The following is a 17,115-nucleotide window of genomic DNA, read 5'->3' as shown; positions in this document are numbered from 1 at the left end:
GAGTTTGAGAAAACTCTAGAAGATTGTGAAGGACAGGGGAGCCTGGTGTGCTGCAGTCCATGGGGTTGCAAAGAGTCAGACCTGACTTAGCGACTGAAAAACGATAGTGCCAAACACAGGTCTTTGCCCTCAAGGAAGCTTATGGTTTAGAGAAGGGGAGAGGTGTTCATCAAGTGATCACAAAAAGAAGTAAGAAATGACAACTCTTAAGTATTTGTATGTCTGTTAAAGAGAACTTTAAATAGGAATATTTTACCTAACTGGAGAGCCACTGAAGTGATGTTTGAACTGAGCTTTGAAGAATTACAAAAGCTAATAGGGGAAGGAAATGTGTTCTTGGCATAAGAACTGCATTTGTGAACAGCTCTGTGATAGGAGGAGGCCTGGCGGACATAAGGGGCTCTGAGTAGGGTGTGTGGAACATAGATAGGCATGAGAGTAAGAGGCGTTGATCAAGTGAGAAAAGACTGCATTTTCCTAGGCTGTGGTTAGGAGTTATGTAAGAGTAAACTATTGCAGAGTTAGGGAAGCAACTAGGTGTGTGTGTGTGTGTGTTAATTATGGCAAAAGACCTATAACAAAATCTACCATTTTAATCATTTTAAGAATTCAGTTCAGTTGAAGTATATTCAGTTCAGTTCAGTTGCTCAGTCGTGTCCGACTCTTTGGGACCCCATGAATTGCAGCACGCCAGGCCTCCCTGTCCATCACTAACTCCCAGAGTTCACTCAAACTCACGTCCATCGAGTCGGTGATGCCATCCAGCCATCTCATCCTCTGTTGTCCCCTTTTCCTCCTTCCCTCAATCCCTCCCAGCATTAGAGTTTTTTCCAATGAGTCAACTCTTTGCATGAGGTGCCCAAAGTACTGGAGTTTCAGCTTTAGCATCATTCCTTCCAAAGAACACCCAGGGCTGATCTCCTTTAGAATGGACTGGTTGGATCTCCTTGCAGTCCAAGGGACTCTCAAGAGTCTTCTCCAGCACCACAGTTCAAAAGCATCAATTCTTCAGCGCTCAGCTTTCTTCACCGTCCAACTCTTGCATCCATACATGACCACTGGAAAAACCATAGCCTTGACTAGACGGACCTAAGCACATTTAAATTGTTGTGCAGCCACCACCACCATCCGCCTTAAATCTGTGTTTTAAAGAGATGATTTTGGTTTAGTTTTGAGGATAGATTAGGTGAGACAAAAGTTGCTGAGAACCTCTTCGTGGGAAGCCACTCAAGGAGTGAGTGTGAGGAGGTGATGCTGAAATTCCCTAGGGATAAGGGCTACGAGGTGTCCTGCACCCTGCTGGCCACAGGGTGTCTCAGGAGTGAGCAGAGAACACGCTGAACCCCAGAAGAAAGGCCTTATTCTCATCTGGTATCATTCCAGTGTCCCTAGTGAGAGCAAAAGGGAAATGGCCATTGAACAGGCAACCAGCAGCATCTGCCATGATGTATCCCTCCCTTCAGTATGTAGAGGAAGAACATTCTGTGCCCATTTAATGGTGTACAAACCCTAGACCAATGATAAAAATACTTAGCTCAATTCTGATTCCTACTCATTTGATCTCAGGTAAAGCCATGGGAAATAATGGAAACAGTGAGAGACTTTATTTTTGGGGGCTCCAAAATCACTGCAGATGGTGACTGCAGCCATAAAATTAAAGCATGCTTGCTCCTTGGAAAAAAAGCTATGACCAACCTAGGCAGCGTATTAAAAAGCAGAGACATTACTTTGCCAACAAAAGTCTGTCTAGTCAAAGCTATGGTTTTTCCAGTAGTCATGTGTGGATGTGAGAGTTGGACTATAAAGAAAGCTGAGCGCAGAAGTGGAGTTGGAGAAGACTCTTGAAGGACCCTTGGACTTCAAGGAGATCCAACCAGTCCATCCTAAAGGAAATCAGTCCTGAATATTCATTGGAAGGACTGATGCTAAAGCTGAAACGCCAATACTTTGGCCACCTGCTGTGACGAGCTGACTCATTGGAAAAGACCCTGATGCTGGAAAAGATTGAAGGCAGGAGGAGAAGGGGGAGACAGAGGATGCGCTGGTTGGATGGCATCACCGACTCGATGGACGTGCGTTTGAGTAAGCTTCAGGGGTGATGATGGACAGGGAAGCCTGGCGTGCTGCAGTCCATGGGGTCGCAAAGAGTCAGACACGACTGAATGACTGAACCGAACTGAAGGCCATGTAGAAGACTTCTCTGGTGGCTCAGTGTAAAGAGTCTACCTGAAGTGCAGGAGACTCCCTAAGTCCATACTGAAACAAAAAGATTATAAAGAAGTAGAAGAATGGAAAGCTTTTCTTTAGACAAGATAATTAGGGGCTTGTCTGGTGGTCCCGTGGTTAAGAATCACCTGCCAGTGCAGGGGACACAGGTGCGATCCCTGGTCCAGGAAGATTCAGCATGTTGCGGAGCATCGAAGCCTGTGTGCCACGACTCCTGAGCCCAGGCTCTAGAGGCTCTGCTCCGCAACAAGAGAAGCCACCACAATGAGAAGCCCGGGCACTGCAACTAGAGGCCACAGCTAGAGAAAGCTTGAGTGCCGCAACGACCCATTGCGGCCAAAAATACATAGATGGGGAAAGACAACTAATAAAGGTTAGTGTTCCGTCTTCAGTTTACAGCCATTACAATAACATGTGATTTGTGCAAGAATCATTAATGGATGCTAAAACCTGGCATTTTTTGGTAAGGAACAGGGTATTTCACACAGTCTCAAACCATCACCCTTCAGATTACTTGGGGATACCTTTACAGTGCTGGTGGACAGCAGTTTAACTGAATGATCAAACTCGGCATTGCCGATGGCACAGACTGACAGTGTACCTCCTAGCTGAGAAAGATGTAGTATTCCGGCCAAAACCAAATTTAACCTGAACACAAGCCTTTATATCTTGCAGAACACAAAGAAGCAAACAGAAAGCAAAACCCTAAATCAAGGATCATTCTGCAGAACAGCTGGCCTGGAGACTTGACAGTCGTCTATCAGTGTCATGAGTGACAAAAATCACGAAACCTAGAGAGTTGTTCTGGGTTAAAAACAACTAAAAATATGCCAACTAAATGCAATGAATGATTCTTGAGTGGATCCTGGACATTAAAAAAAAGGGTTGTTGGACTTTCCTGGTGGTCTCGTGGTTCAGAATCTGCCTGCCAATGCATGGGACCCAGGCTCAATCCCCGGTCTGGGAAGATCCCGCATGCCGGGGAGCGACTAAGCGTGCGTACCACAACTGCTGAGGTCCCATGCTGCAGCCACTGAGGCCCGAGAGCCCTGGAGCCCATGCTCTGCAACACAAGAAGCCACTGCAGTGAGAAGGCCCTGCTTGCTGCAACTAGAGAAAGCAGCGACAAAGACCCAACGCAGCCATAAATGTTTCTTTAAAAAAAAAAAAAAATTTATTGCAAAATTCCCTGGTGATCCAGTGGTTAGGACTCAGCACTTTTACTGAGGGAGCCCGGGGTTGATCCTTGGTCAGGCAGGACACACAGTGTGGCCAAAAAAGAGAGACATTATTGAGATGATTGGAAAAATTTGAAGATTTTTAAATTGAAGATTACACAATTCTGGATCAGCATGACATTTTCTGACTGTGGTTCTATAGAAGAAATATCCTTATGCTCAGATTAAAGAAGAAATACACCATATTGTCAGGTTGAGAAATACAATATTGTTAAGATGACACTTCTATCCGAATTGCTCTATAGGTTCGTTGTTCAGTTCAGTTGCTCAGTTGTGTCCGACTCTTTGGGACCCCATGAACCGCAGCACACCAGGCCTCCCTGTCCATCACCAGCTCCCGGAGTCCACCCAAACTCATGTCCATTGAGTCGGTCATGCCATCCAACTATCTCATTCTCTGTCGCCCCCTTCTCCTCCTGCCCTCAGTCTTTCCCAGCACCAGGGTCTTTTCAGATGAGTCAGCTCTTTGCATTAGATGGCCAAAGTATTGGAGTTTCAGCTTCAACATCAGTCCTTCCAGTGAATACCCAGGACTGATCTCTTTTAGGATGTACTGGTTGGATCTCCTTGCAGTCCAAAGGATTCTCAAGAATCTTCCCCCAATACCACAGTTCAAAAGAGTTCATTTCTTCAGCGCTCAGCTTTCTTTATAGTCCAACTCTTGCATCCATACATGACCACTGGAAAAACCATAGCCTTGGCTAGATGGACCTTTGTTAGCAAAATAATGTCTCTGCTTTTTAATATGCTGTCTAGGTTGGTCATAACTTTCCTTCCAAGGAGTAAGCATCTTTTGATTTCATGGCTGCAGTCATCATCTGCAGTGATTTTGGAGCCCAGAAAAATAAAGTCAGCCACTGTTTCCACTGTTTCCCCATCTATTTGCCGTGAAATGATGGGACCAGATGCCATGATCTTAGTTTTCTGAACGTTGAGCTTTAGGCCAAGTAACCCACTCCAGTATTCTTGCCTGGAGAGTCCCATGGACGGAGGAGCTTGGTGGGCTACAGTCCATGGGTCGCAAAGAGTCGGACACGACTGAGCGACTTCACTTTCACTTTTCACTTTCTTTCACTTTCATCAAGAGGCTCTTTAGTTCTTCTTCACTTTCTGCCATAAGGGTGGTATCATCTGCATGTCTGAGGTTATTGATATGTAGTCCTATTCAAAACCCAGAGTTTGGGACTTCCCTGGTGACCCAGTGGTTAGGACTTCTTGGTTCCATTGTAGGGGCCACAGGTTTGATCCCTGGTGAGGAAACTGAGATCCCACATGCCAAGTTGTTGTTTAATCGCTCTTTGGTGATGCCAGGCTCCTCTGTGCCTGGGATTTCGCAGGCAAGAATACTGGAGTGGATTGCCATTTCCTTCTCCAGGGGATCTTCTTGACCCAGGGATCAAACCCATGTCTCCTGCTTTGGCAGGCAGATTCTTTACCAGCTGAGCCACCAAGGAAGCCCTTTTCTCATGCTGCATGGTATGGCCAAAAACAAAAAAATTAATAAAAGAAAGTTTCAGAAATTTAAGTTAAAAGAAATGTATGTTTCTTCTGGAAATGTATTGAGGTTTAGTGGGAAAGAAAAGAGATGAACAGCATATTGGGGACTAGTGATTTGGGAGTTGCAAGCTTGAGAGAATGATTTTGTAGAAGCAGTATACATATATACTTATATATATATATATATAGACATCTCTAGAAGAATACATGAGGACAACAGTTACTCCCTCAGTGGAAAACCAGAAAGCACATGAGTCAGAACAGAGATTTTTGTATCTTTTGGTTTTTGTGTTATGTGAAATAACTTATTTAAAAATATTTTCCAATTTATAAAGATATTATTGTTAGTTTACATATGAGAAATTGTGACCCTTCTTCAAGGTCATATAGTTTGCATTAGATTGAAAGTTGGAATTTCTTTTTTTTTAACGTAGATTTTAATTTTAGACATATTAGGGATTCTGCTGTATGTAAATCTAAGTTCTTGCTTGGAATGGCAATATTAATTCCAAATATTGGGAGAAAACTACTTTTGAAGGCTTTTAACATCACATATGAACCCTGTAATTGCTACTTTAATATTTATCTTAACTGTTTTTCCATCCATGTTCATTTTTATAGTTTCAGCGAGGGATTTTTCTTTTACTGGTATAAAGAGATGAATGTTTCTTTGTGAGCTGGCCTGGATTATAACTAGCTTTTAGTGGTCATATGTGTTCTCTTTTGTTACTCTGAAGAATGAATTGCCCCTTTCAAGAGGCTGGTTTAGCAGTGAGTTGCTATTTTATATTAGAGTAATTGCTTCGAGCTATTCTTTCCTTCTGCTCTGAGCATAGTTGAAATGGCCAGTATTTCTGATGGGAAAGTATGGTGAAGTTTGAATAATGAGAGGACAGAGAACTTTGTCTTATTTAGCATAAGTCAGACCTGCTTAGCAGCGGCAAACACAGCTTATCCTCTTGTCTGAAAACTTTTTGCTCTTAATTTAAGGTCTTTCCCCAAAGACTATCACAACAAACAAAAGAGGCAGAAATTTGTTTTCCTCTCTTTGTCCCTTCCTTCCTGTTTCAGGGAGCAAAGAGTTTATATTGTCCTACTTAGGTATCTTGTGTATCACAAAAGGATGGATGGTTTCTATAAATTTTCTTTCTATTTCTGTTTTATTGATCTTGTTGATGAGCTGAGTCAACTAAAAGTTTTTTTATGTTGAACATTCTGAGGTGTTCATCCAGTCGCTCTGAAAGGCAGAAGTTTTAGGCGTTGTTTTATGTGGAGCTAATCAAGGAGAGGATGACTGTGTAAGAATCTTCTTTTACTGGTTCACTGAAAGGGTGAACTATTGATCTCCAAAGACTGGTTAAAACTTTTTAGCGTCCAAAGATAGGTTAAAAGCATAAAAATGCTCATTTTTATCTCTGCAGTTTTCTTCCAAGTGACTGGCACTCATCCTTACCAATTTGATGTAGGGGGTTACATCAAATTTTGTTGACCTACGGGATTAACAGGTTTTCAGTTAGCCACTAGAACTCCTACTTAAAGAGCAAGTTCCCCTCATTTTATCTTTTCTTCACAGTTATCTTAGTTAATCTTGGCCATTTGCTCTTGCCTATACATTTTATTTTTTTTCCTACTTTTCAATGTATTTAACAATTTTTTAATTGAAATATGGTTGATTTGCAATGTCATGTTAGTGTCTGCGATACAGCAAAATGAATCCGTTATACATACATTAGTACCTCTAGCCACTCTTTTTTGGATCCTTTTCTCGTATAGATCATTACAGAATAGTGAGTAGAGTTCCCGTGCTGCGCAGTAGTTCCTTCCTATACATTTTTGAGTCAGTTCGTCAAATTCTACAAGAATCCTTTTGGGATTTTAGTCGGAATTACGCTGACGTTACAGGTTATTTTTGGAAGACTTAACATCTTCATGATCTTCCTATCTTTGATTAGAATTTATTTCTCTGTGTATATTTTCTGTTTCTTGCTGTTATATAGAGATACTGCTGACTTTTATTTATTGAGTATTTAGCAACCTTGCTAAGTGTTCCTGTTCTGATAATTTATCTAATTTTTTTGATTTCCTATATAGAAATAAACTTATCTGCAAGTAATGATAGTTTTATTTTCTCCTTTCTAATACACGTAAATGATATATTTTTATTTTCTTACTGTGTTGAGAAGGGTCCTTTGCATAGAACTGGAAGAAAAGTGGTGATAGAAGACATGCTTTTATCAGGTTAATAAGAGAGTTAACTTTAAAAATTTCTGGTTTGCTAAGGATTTTTCTTTTTTTAAAATCATGAATGGATTTCGAATGTTATCAAATGCTATTCTGCATCTTTTGAGATGAACATGTAGATTTTCTTCTTTAATCTGTTGATAGGATACTACTCTCTTGGAAATAATGCTTCTGGCTTTTTCTGCCTCCTGCTCCCCAGGTGATTTGTGGAGCTATGATTTCTTCAGTGGCGAGTTTGTGGTGTCACCTGAACCAGACACAAGCGTCCACACTCTTGACCCCCAGAAGCACAAGTATATTATCTTGGGAAGTGATGGACTTTGGAATATGATCCCACCTCAAGACGCCATCTCAATGTGCCAGGACCAAGAGGAGAAAAAATACCTGATGGTGAGAAGTAACTCAATTCAATATGATCACCTACGCATTGTTCTGGTGCTTTCGTCAGGATCTTGAATATGAACTAAGCGTGTACCTGTGGAGTAGGTCTTTGCATTTGCCCTGGCTGGAGAAGAAAATAAAGTATAGATTTCTGCAGCTCATTAGGGGAATAATGGATCCTTGAGCTGTTTCCACTTTTTGGCTATTCTGAATGCCGCTGCTGTTAGCATTTGTGGACAGGTTTCTGTGTGGCCATGTTCTCGGTTCTCTCGCATCGACCTGGGACTGGAATTGCTGGGTCATGTGGCGACTCTGTTACCTGCACTGCTGCTACCTATTCCTATACTCTATATGCCTATAAACCTGGAAACAGCCATCAGTGAGGAAACTCTTTTCTTTCCTTCGTGGCTTGCTTGAAAATTGATCTCTTCATTCTGAGCAACGACAAAGGAAGATTTGGGAAAGTGTGATGTTATTGAAAGCAAGGAACGAGAATGTTTTTGGAGGAGTAGCCAGCAATGTCAAATTCTACAAAGAAGTAGAGGCAGATGGATGAAAACAGGGTATTGGGTTTTACAGTTAGGATCTTCTAGTATTAGTGATCTTCAAGGATGCAGAGTTTCAGTTGAAGTGATGGGAACATTAGCTGGCAGGTTGGAGTGACGATGAAAGAATACTTTGTGAGCCTAGGAAATAGATGTAGTGAGTGTTCAGCAAGACAAGGAAATTGCCATTGTTACCTTGAAAAGACAGGATCTTGAAAACAGTTTTATAGTCTTTCCAAGAAAGGTTGACAGAATAAGAGAAATAAGAGATGAAGGTCCAAAGCACATGGAAGTAACTGGAGTCAGTGGCTCCTTGGAAAAGATGATCTTTTCCTAAGATGAGAGGGTCAGTGAAGCTAGATAAGGAGACAGCATAAAAGAACTTGTGTTAAATTGCCTGCGTTTATTCCCTCAGCTGCCGTGTTAGGCACTAGGTATGCAGGATGCAAAGGTGAATAGACTATGGCCCTTGCTCAGCGTTTGCCATATCATTGCAACTAGGACGTGTAGATAGCTGTCAGCACCATTTGACTGGGAGTTGTTTTAATGGCAGGTGCATGCGTGCATGCTCAGTCATGTCTAACTCTTTGCGACCCCATGGACTGTAACCTGCCAGGATCCTCTTGTGGAATTTCCCAGGCAAGTATCCTGGAGTGGGTCGCCGTTTCCTACTCCAGGGGATCTTCCTGCCCCAGGGATTGAAGCTGCATCTCTGGCATCTCCTGCATTGGCAGGCAGATTCTTCACCACTAATTCAGTTCTACACACTCGGGTCCAGCATGATGCATTTGGTCAGTGATGTTAGATGTAAAAGAAAGATTAAATAAAATAAATATTGTTTTGTTTGGCTGTGCTCGCTTGCAGGATCTTAGTTCCCTGGCCAGGAAACCTGGACCCTTGATAGTGAAAGCATGCAGTCCTAGCCACTGAACTACCAGAGAATTCCCATGTCTGTTGGATTTATAATTCTTCTTCTTTTCTGGCTGTGTCGCATTTTAGTTGCAGCATGCTGGCTCTCTAGTTGTGCCATGCAGGCTCAGTAGTCATGATGCATGGGCTTAGCTGTCCCGTGTCTTGTGGGATCTTAGTTCCCTGACCAGGGATTGAACCCAGTTCTTGCATTGGAGGGCAGATTCTTAACCACTGGAACTACCAGGGAAGTCTCTGGATTTATAATTCTTTAATGATGAGAGAAAAAGAAACATTTCAGTGGCATAATGAGGCCATAAGCCAGTTTTATTGGGCTGGAAGAACCTATTCATAAACACCTAAATGAGTATTGAAAGAGCGTCTATAGAACAATATTTAGAACAGGTGTTGAGGACTGAGAGAGAGAGGATAGGAAACTTGAAGATTGCATAAGGAAGTTTCATGGGTGAGACTCGTATTTGAGCAAGTCTTAAAGGTGGAGTTGAATTTACCAGGTTAAGAAATTAAGGGAGGAGAGACAAGACTACAATACATTCAAGTTTCACAAGTAACTTGATGTGATTGGAAAACAAGAGGCAAAAAGGTTTTGAGTGGTCTGTTATGAAGTTAGGTCTTTGTAACCAGGTAGTGGAGAGCATTGAAAAGCATTTTAGAAAGCGTCCTCATTACAGAGTGAAATATAAAATAGAAGGTAGATGAGAATGGATGTGAAGATTGTATTTATTAGGATGTGCAGGAAAACCATCTGACGCCTTAATAAAATTAAACCAGCAAAGTTGGCAATGAAAGAGAATGAGTGTCAGCAGTGAGAAGGTGAATTTCGATGAATGGAGTCATACTTATAAGATCTGTCTTCATTTCTCTTTGCATGTTGATTTTTACTGCCAGTGTCTTTGATCTGATTTTTCTTAATGAGTTTATTAGGCTTCTTCTATGGAGGCTGCTGTTATGTTCCAAATGAAAATTTTTGCAAGCTTGATCTAAGGCAGCAATGGAAAAACAAAAAGACTATATCTGCTACACACACATAGGCAAAAAAGAAGTACGTTAAGTGATAGGACTGACAGAACTTGGGTTTTAAGAAGGCAGAGTATGACATGCAAATTTCTTAGTGATGGCTGGAAGCTGTTATGAAGAAGAAACACACCATTTTGTGAGGAGGGATGATTAGTTCATATGTAGGCATGTCGAATAGGAGGTGCCTTTGGTTCATCTAGATGGATATTTTCAGTAGGCAGTTACTGAAAGGCAATGCCTGGAAATGGTAATTTCAGTGTTAACAGGAGTAAAGTAAAGCCGCAGCAATTTGTGACCTCACCTAGTGAGACAGTGTGGTGGAAGAAAAGGACACGGTATTACGGAGTGGCCCAAGTCGACAGGGGCTTCCCTGGTGGCTCAGCTGGTAAAGAATCCGCCTGCAATGTGGGAGACCTGGGTTTGATCCCTGGGTTGGGAAGATCTCCTGGAGAACGGAAAGGCTACCCACTCCAGTATTCTAACCTAGAGAATTCCATGGACTGTATAGTCCTTGGGGTTGCAAAGAGTCGGATATGACTGAGCGACTTTGAAGTCAGCAGAATCAGTGAGCTGAGGGAGAATGCAAGTAAGTTAGTAGAAATGGCTGATACAGATTTCCTTTCTGTGGAGCGTTGCTGGGAGTGAAACAGGCGCACAGAGGTGAGAGGGGGAGCCCTTCAGCGAGTTCTCAGGGCACTGGTGTTTGACGAGTGGAGCAGCATGCACGCACACTGGGGGATGTGATAGATCGATGAGTTGCAGATTAATGCTGCCTTTCATCAGTTGACGTACGTATTTTTCATATTAGAAGGGGGGCAAGCAATGTTTTAAAACATCATTACACATGATGCTTTTCATAGGGATGCAAGGATGGCTTAATACTACAGCAGCTGAGATGAGTTTTTGCAGTTTGCCATCATTAATGTATTGAATACTGTAATATGACCAAGATCAGACAACCCCAAATAAAAATGATTACCTGTTTCTCAAGGACAGAATAAAAAAACCCAGTTGTTTATTCAGTTTGACTATATAAACTTTAGGGGTAGAGCTGACAGTTAAATGACATATGTATTATATATATTTTAATAAAGTATGTATAGTACTGTAGTACATTATATATTATTATATAGTATACATTACAGCATGTTAATATTTAATCTTGCAACACATTAATCTATTTATCACATTAAGTAAAAATTATTTTCAGCTTATAGTTCGTGGCACGTTTCTTTTTCAAACATTTCTACTCATTTTCATTATTCAGCTGTTTCTAGAGGTACTTTTAAAACATGAAACTCTTTTCTGGAGCACATCATTTTTCTTTTCTGTTCTTTGAAACTTAACAGTTATAAATCCATTGTATGATGCTTTGGGGGCTTCCCTGGTGGCTCAGTGGTAGACAATGCACCTGCCAATGCAGGAGATGTGGGGTTGATCACTGGGTCAGGATGATCCCCTGGAGAAGAAATAGCAATCCACTCCAGTATTCTTGCCTGGGAAATCCCATGGGGCAGAGGAGCCTGGCGGGCCACCATCCATGCGGTTGCAAAGAGTTGGACACAATTTAGCAACTAAACAACAACATAATGCTATTAGTCTTATTCTAAGCCACATTTATTTGTATAACGAAATTGTTTAATTTGTTTTTTTCCTTTTTTACTGTTTCTGTTGGTATATCAGTTCAGTCAGTTCGGTTCAGATGCTCAGTCGTGTCTGACTATTTGCGACCCTGTGAAACGCAGCACGCCAGGCCTCCCTGTCCATCACCAATTCCCAGAGTCCACCCAAACCCATGTCCATCGAGTCAGTGATGCCATCCAACCATCTCATCCTCTGTCGTCCTCTTCTTCTACTCTCAATCTTTGCCAGCATCAGGGTCTTTTCAAATGAGTCAGCTCGTCGCATCAGGTGGCCAAAGTATTGGAGTTTCAGCTTCAGCATCAGTCCTTCCAATGAACACCCAGGACTGATCTCCTTCAGAATGGACTGGTTGGATCTCCTTGCAGTCCAAAGGACTCTCAAGAGTCTTGTCCAACATCACAGTTCAAAATCATCAATTCTTCAGCATTCAGCTTTCTTTATAGTCCAACTCTCACATCCATACATGACCACTGGAATAAACCATAGCCTTGATTAGACGGACCTTTGTTGGCAAAGTAATGTCTCTGCTTTTTAATATGCTGTCTAGGTTGGTCATAACTTTCCTTCCAAGGAGTAAGTGTCTTTTGATTTCATGGCTGCAGTCACCATCTGTAGTGCTTTTGGAGCCCAGAAAAATAAAGTCAGCCACTGTTTCCACTGTTTCCCCATCTATCTGCCATGAAGTGATGGGACCAGATGCCATGATCTTCGTTTTCTGAATGTTGAGCTTTAAGCCAACTTTTTCACTCTCCAATTAAACTTTAATCAAGAGGCTCTTTAGTTCTTCTTCACTTTCTGCCATAAGGGTGGTGTCATCTGCATATCTGAGGTTATTGATATTTCTCCCGGCAATCTTGATTCCAGCTTGTGCTTCCTCCAGCCCAGCGTTTCTCATGATGTACTCTGCATAGAAGTTAAATAAGCAGGGTGACAATATACAGCCTTGACATACTCCTTTTCCTATTTGGAACCAGTCTGTTGTTCCATGTCCAGTTCTAACTGTTGCTTCCTGACCTGCAAATAGGTTTCTCAAGAGGCAGGTCAGGTGGTCTGGTATTCCCATCTCTCAGAATTTCCCACAGTTTCTTGTGATCCACACAGTCAAAGGCTTTGGCATAGTCTGGAACTCTCTTACTTTTTTGATGATCCAGCAGATGTTGGCAATTTGATCTCTGGTTCCTCTGCCTTTTCTAAAACCAGCTTGAACATCAGAAAGTTCACAGTTCACGTATTGCTGAAGCCTGGCTTGGAGAACTTTGAGCATTACTTTACTAGCGTATGAGATGAGTGCAATTGTGTGGTAGTTTGAGCATTGTTTGGCATTGCCTTTCTTAGGGATTGGAATGAAAACTGACCTTTTCCAGTCCTGTGGCCACTGCTGAGTTTTCCAAATTTGATGGCATACTGTTGGTATATATTCGATCTCTATACTATAATGACTCATATTGCTTTTTTCTTCATATAAGTGACATTAACCATTTACGTATGTATGTATGTATAAGCCTTTGACTGGGTGGATCACAACAAACTGTGGAAAATTCTTAGAGAGATGGGAATACCAGACAACTTCACCTACCTCCTGAGAAACCTATATGCAGGTCAAGAAGCAGTAGTTAGAAATGGACATGGAACAACAGACTGGTTCAAAATTGGGAAATGGAGTACGTCAAGGCTGTATATTGTCACCCTGCTTATTTAACTTATATGCAGAGTACATCATGTGAAATGCTGGACTGGATGAATCACAAGCTGGAATTAAGATTGCCAGAAGAAATACCAAATAACCTCAGATATGCTTTCACCCTAATGGCGGAAAGTGAAGAGGAACTAAAGAGCTTCTTGGTGAAGGTGAAAAGAGGAGAGGGAAAAGGTGGCTTAAAACTCAACATTCAAGAAGCTAAGATCGTGGCATCTGGTTGTACCGCCTTCTGACAAATAAATGGGGAAAAACTGGAAACAGTGACAGATTTTATTTTCTTGGGCTCCAAAATCACTGCAGACTGTGACTGCAGCCATGAAATTAAGATACTTGCTCCCTGGAAGAAAAGTTATGACATAAACAGTGACATTTTATTTTCTTGGGCTCCAAAATCACTGCAGACTGTGACTGCAGCCATGAAATTAAGATACTTGCTCCTTGGAAGAAAAGTTATGACAAATCTAGACAGTGTATTAAAAAGCAGAGACATCACTTTGACAAGAAAGGTTCATATAATCAAGGCTATGGGTTTTCCAGTAGTCATGTATGGATGTGAGTGTTGGACCGTAAAGAAGACTGAGCGCCAAATAATAAATGTTTTCCTGCTGTGGTGCTGGAGAAGACTCTGGAGAGTCCCTTGGACAGCAAGGAGATCAAACCAGTCAATCCTAAAGAAATCAGTGCTCAGTATTCACTGGAAGGACTTTGATGCTGAAGCTGAAGTTCTTGGCTACCTGATGCAAAGAGCCGACTCATTGGAAAAGACCCTGATGCTGCGAAAGATTGAGGGCAAGAAGAGAAGGGACTGACAGAAGATGAGGTAGTTGGATGGCATCGTCAACTCAATGGATGTGAGTTTGAACAAACTCCAGGAGATAGTGAAGGACATGAAAGCTTGGTGTGCTGCTGTCCATGGGGTCGCAAAGGGCTGGACATGTCTGAGCAACTGAACAGCAACTATATATATATATATATATAGCTAAGAACCATTTGTGTTTGTCTCTGAAGTTTGTTCATGTCCTTTCATTTTTTTATGTTGGGGTTGTGTTTGATTTGCAGAATCCCTTATTTTAGGAGGAAATTGGTCCTTTGCAGTGTGTGTGTGGTTTTTTTTTTTTGCCATGTATGATTATTTCATTTGTGAATTATTTATTGTAATACTTCTTAAAATTAATTTTTATTGGCCTATAGTTGTTTATCTGTAATATCTTGATGTTTACTTCCCCCTGTTAGATAACTTCTGTATAACTTTTTTTAAGTAAGGTTACAATGAAGACCAAGTCTCTTGCTCCCCAAAAGATAAAAATACAGATGAAATTTAACCACGGGATAAGGCTTTGTCTTATTGATTTGTTTTTAATTTAGAGCAATGCTGTCTTAACATAGTTATAGGGATTGTGGATAAGGTTTGAAATTTTAATTATTTATGTAGGCCTTGTTGAACATTATTAATCTGTATTAATTTGATGCAACCATAGTGGTAACGGAGTCTGAGTTATCTTCTTTTTTGTTGGTTTAAATACAGGGTGAGCATGGACAATCTTGTGCCAAAATGCTTGTGAATCGAGCGCTAGGCCGCTGGAGGCAGCGAATGCTTCGAGCAGATAATACTAGTGCCATAGTAATCTGCATCTCTCCGGGAGTGGACAGTCAGGGAAATTTCACCAGTGAAGACGAGCTCTATCTGAACCTGACTGATAGCCCTTCCTATAACAGTCAAGAAACCTGTGTGATGACTCCTTCTCCGTGTTCCACACCACCAGTCAAGGTATTCGGTTCTCTAGTATTTAAGTTGTAATAGATGGAATTTGTCTGATTAGTATTACATGAAAACAGTTTTCAGATTCTTTATAAAATAGGATTTTGGATTTTGTTATGTAACTTGTTATCAGTACCTCTTATTTAGTGCTTCTTATTTAGCACCCAGAGGTACTGAAGTGCATGCTGGATCTCCGTAGAGCACCTGATAGACAGTGGCTAGATGAGGCCCCTAATGACTGTTAACAATATTAATATTTGGAACATACTGATTCCCTTCTAATATTATGCACGTTTGTAAGATTTAAATTAAAAGCTTGTGATGGACTTTCATATGTAGTATTTCATTTGAACCTCATAACCCTGGAAGCTAAATAGTGCAGATAATTAATTCCATTTTATAGATAATAAGACCGAGATATTAAGCAGTTTGAATAAGATACAGAATCAAGGCTGAACTGGACCTTAGGATATCAGCCTATTAACATGAATTAGAAACATCATTCCTGTTTCTTACCCATATTAATATTGAATAAATTTAAGATGTGCTCAGAAATAAGTTTACATGCTATAGTATTTCCCCTTTTTTCTGATTTCATCCCAATTTTTTCCTACTTTTTTCCAATCTTCTGCTAATAATTAGTAATATTGATAACTGCTGTGATACACCTGGCCTTCTGAGAATGTGCTTTCAGAAGAATGACCGTTAAAATGGGAAACACAGTGGAATTTTATGTCATGTATTGAGACAGTTTTTTAAGATGATCAAAGCTGCACAGTACAAAGAATTTATTTAATTTTGGGTATTGTGATCCTGTATAGAGTACTTGGAAGTTTTCCATTATTGCTTTCCTATCTTTTACTTCACATATATATGGCAACTTAATTTTCCTTACATGGACTCTTCATTTAGAAATTGACAAATTAATATTTTATGCTTATTTTCCTAAAGAATTTCTTGTGGAAACTTTCTTTGAAAACTCTTGAATAATAATGTAGGGTGAGACTTTTAAAAAGTCAAGGACTTTTAAAGTCTCTTCATTCCCTTTTGAGTGTTGTGAAGGAGCTTATGTTCATTTCAGAATTCACCAGTTTCTGTATTTGAAAGTATTCATTACTTTTGTGTTCCCCAAACTGTTTGTATTTGTAACTGAATTGTAGGTAGTATAGAGGTGCCACAGGATGGAGGTAAGAATGAGGGGAGAGAAGATACTGTAATAGGACATTCTTAATGTTAATCTGTGGATTGGCGTTAGTAAAATTGCAGGAATCAGTTTTAAAGCACTGTGTAAGGACTTGCTCTTGGCCGTCCTGGGTCTTTGCTGCTGTGCAGGCTGTCTCTAGTTGCAGCAAGCAGGAGCTGCTGCTGCTCTTCGTTGCAGTGTGCGGGCTGCCCACCGTGGTGGCTTCTCTTGTTGCAGAGCGCGGGCTCTAGGGCACGTGGGCGTCAGTAGTTTTGCCTCATGGACTTGGTTGCCTTGCAGCATGTGGGATCTTACCAGATCCGGGATGGAACCCTGTCCCCTGCTTTGGCAGGCAGATTCTTAACCACTAGACCACCAGGGAAGCCCTTCAAAACATATTTTAAAATTCTGAAAAATAATGATCTAATAATTATACTAAAGTAAAGATTAGGAGATTTATGTATGGACTAACTTCTGTGTAGGCATGGTTATTTGTTAACCATTTAGCCACACCTAAATATGAAAAAATATTTAGAGCCATTCAGAATAATCACTGTTGTAGGCTCTGGCCTAACAAGTAAATAAAGACAGATTTCTGCTCAAGAGATTGTGTTTTGTTTTGTTTCTTTTATCTTTGTTAACCATGGCTACTCATGAGTATCTCTGATTTATTTCATTGTTATAATAATAATCCTGTGTTTAGTAGCATCTAGATAAATATAATGACATTTTGGTTGATTTTGAATGGTTTTTAA

At 40.8% G+C, this 17,115-nt stretch overlaps 1 protein-coding gene across 2 annotated transcripts in view; it reads left to right on the top strand.

Annotated features, from left to right (window-relative positions):
* PPM1D (protein phosphatase, Mg2+/Mn2+ dependent 1D) overlaps positions 1 to 17,115 on the top strand; it is a 60,050-nt gene that overhangs the window by 38,814 nt on the left and 4,121 nt on the right. For both annotated transcript variants that reach the window (XM_013971835.2, XM_018064148.1), the window contains exons 4-5: positions 7,402 to 7,592; positions 14,944 to 15,186. In XM_013971835.2, the coding sequence (XP_013827289.2) occupies positions 7,402 to 7,592; positions 14,944 to 15,186 (434 nt within the window). The remainder of the gene's footprint in view (positions 1 to 7,401; positions 7,593 to 14,943; positions 15,187 to 17,115) is intronic.

Source organism: Capra hircus, chromosome 19, assembly GCF_001704415.2.
Source record: "Capra hircus breed San Clemente chromosome 19, ASM170441v1, whole genome shotgun sequence".
NCBI lineage: Eukaryota > Metazoa > Chordata > Mammalia > Artiodactyla > Bovidae > Capra > Capra hircus.
The sequence above is the reverse complement of the archived record's forward strand: the minus strand, read 5'-3'. Positions and strand labels throughout refer to the sequence as shown.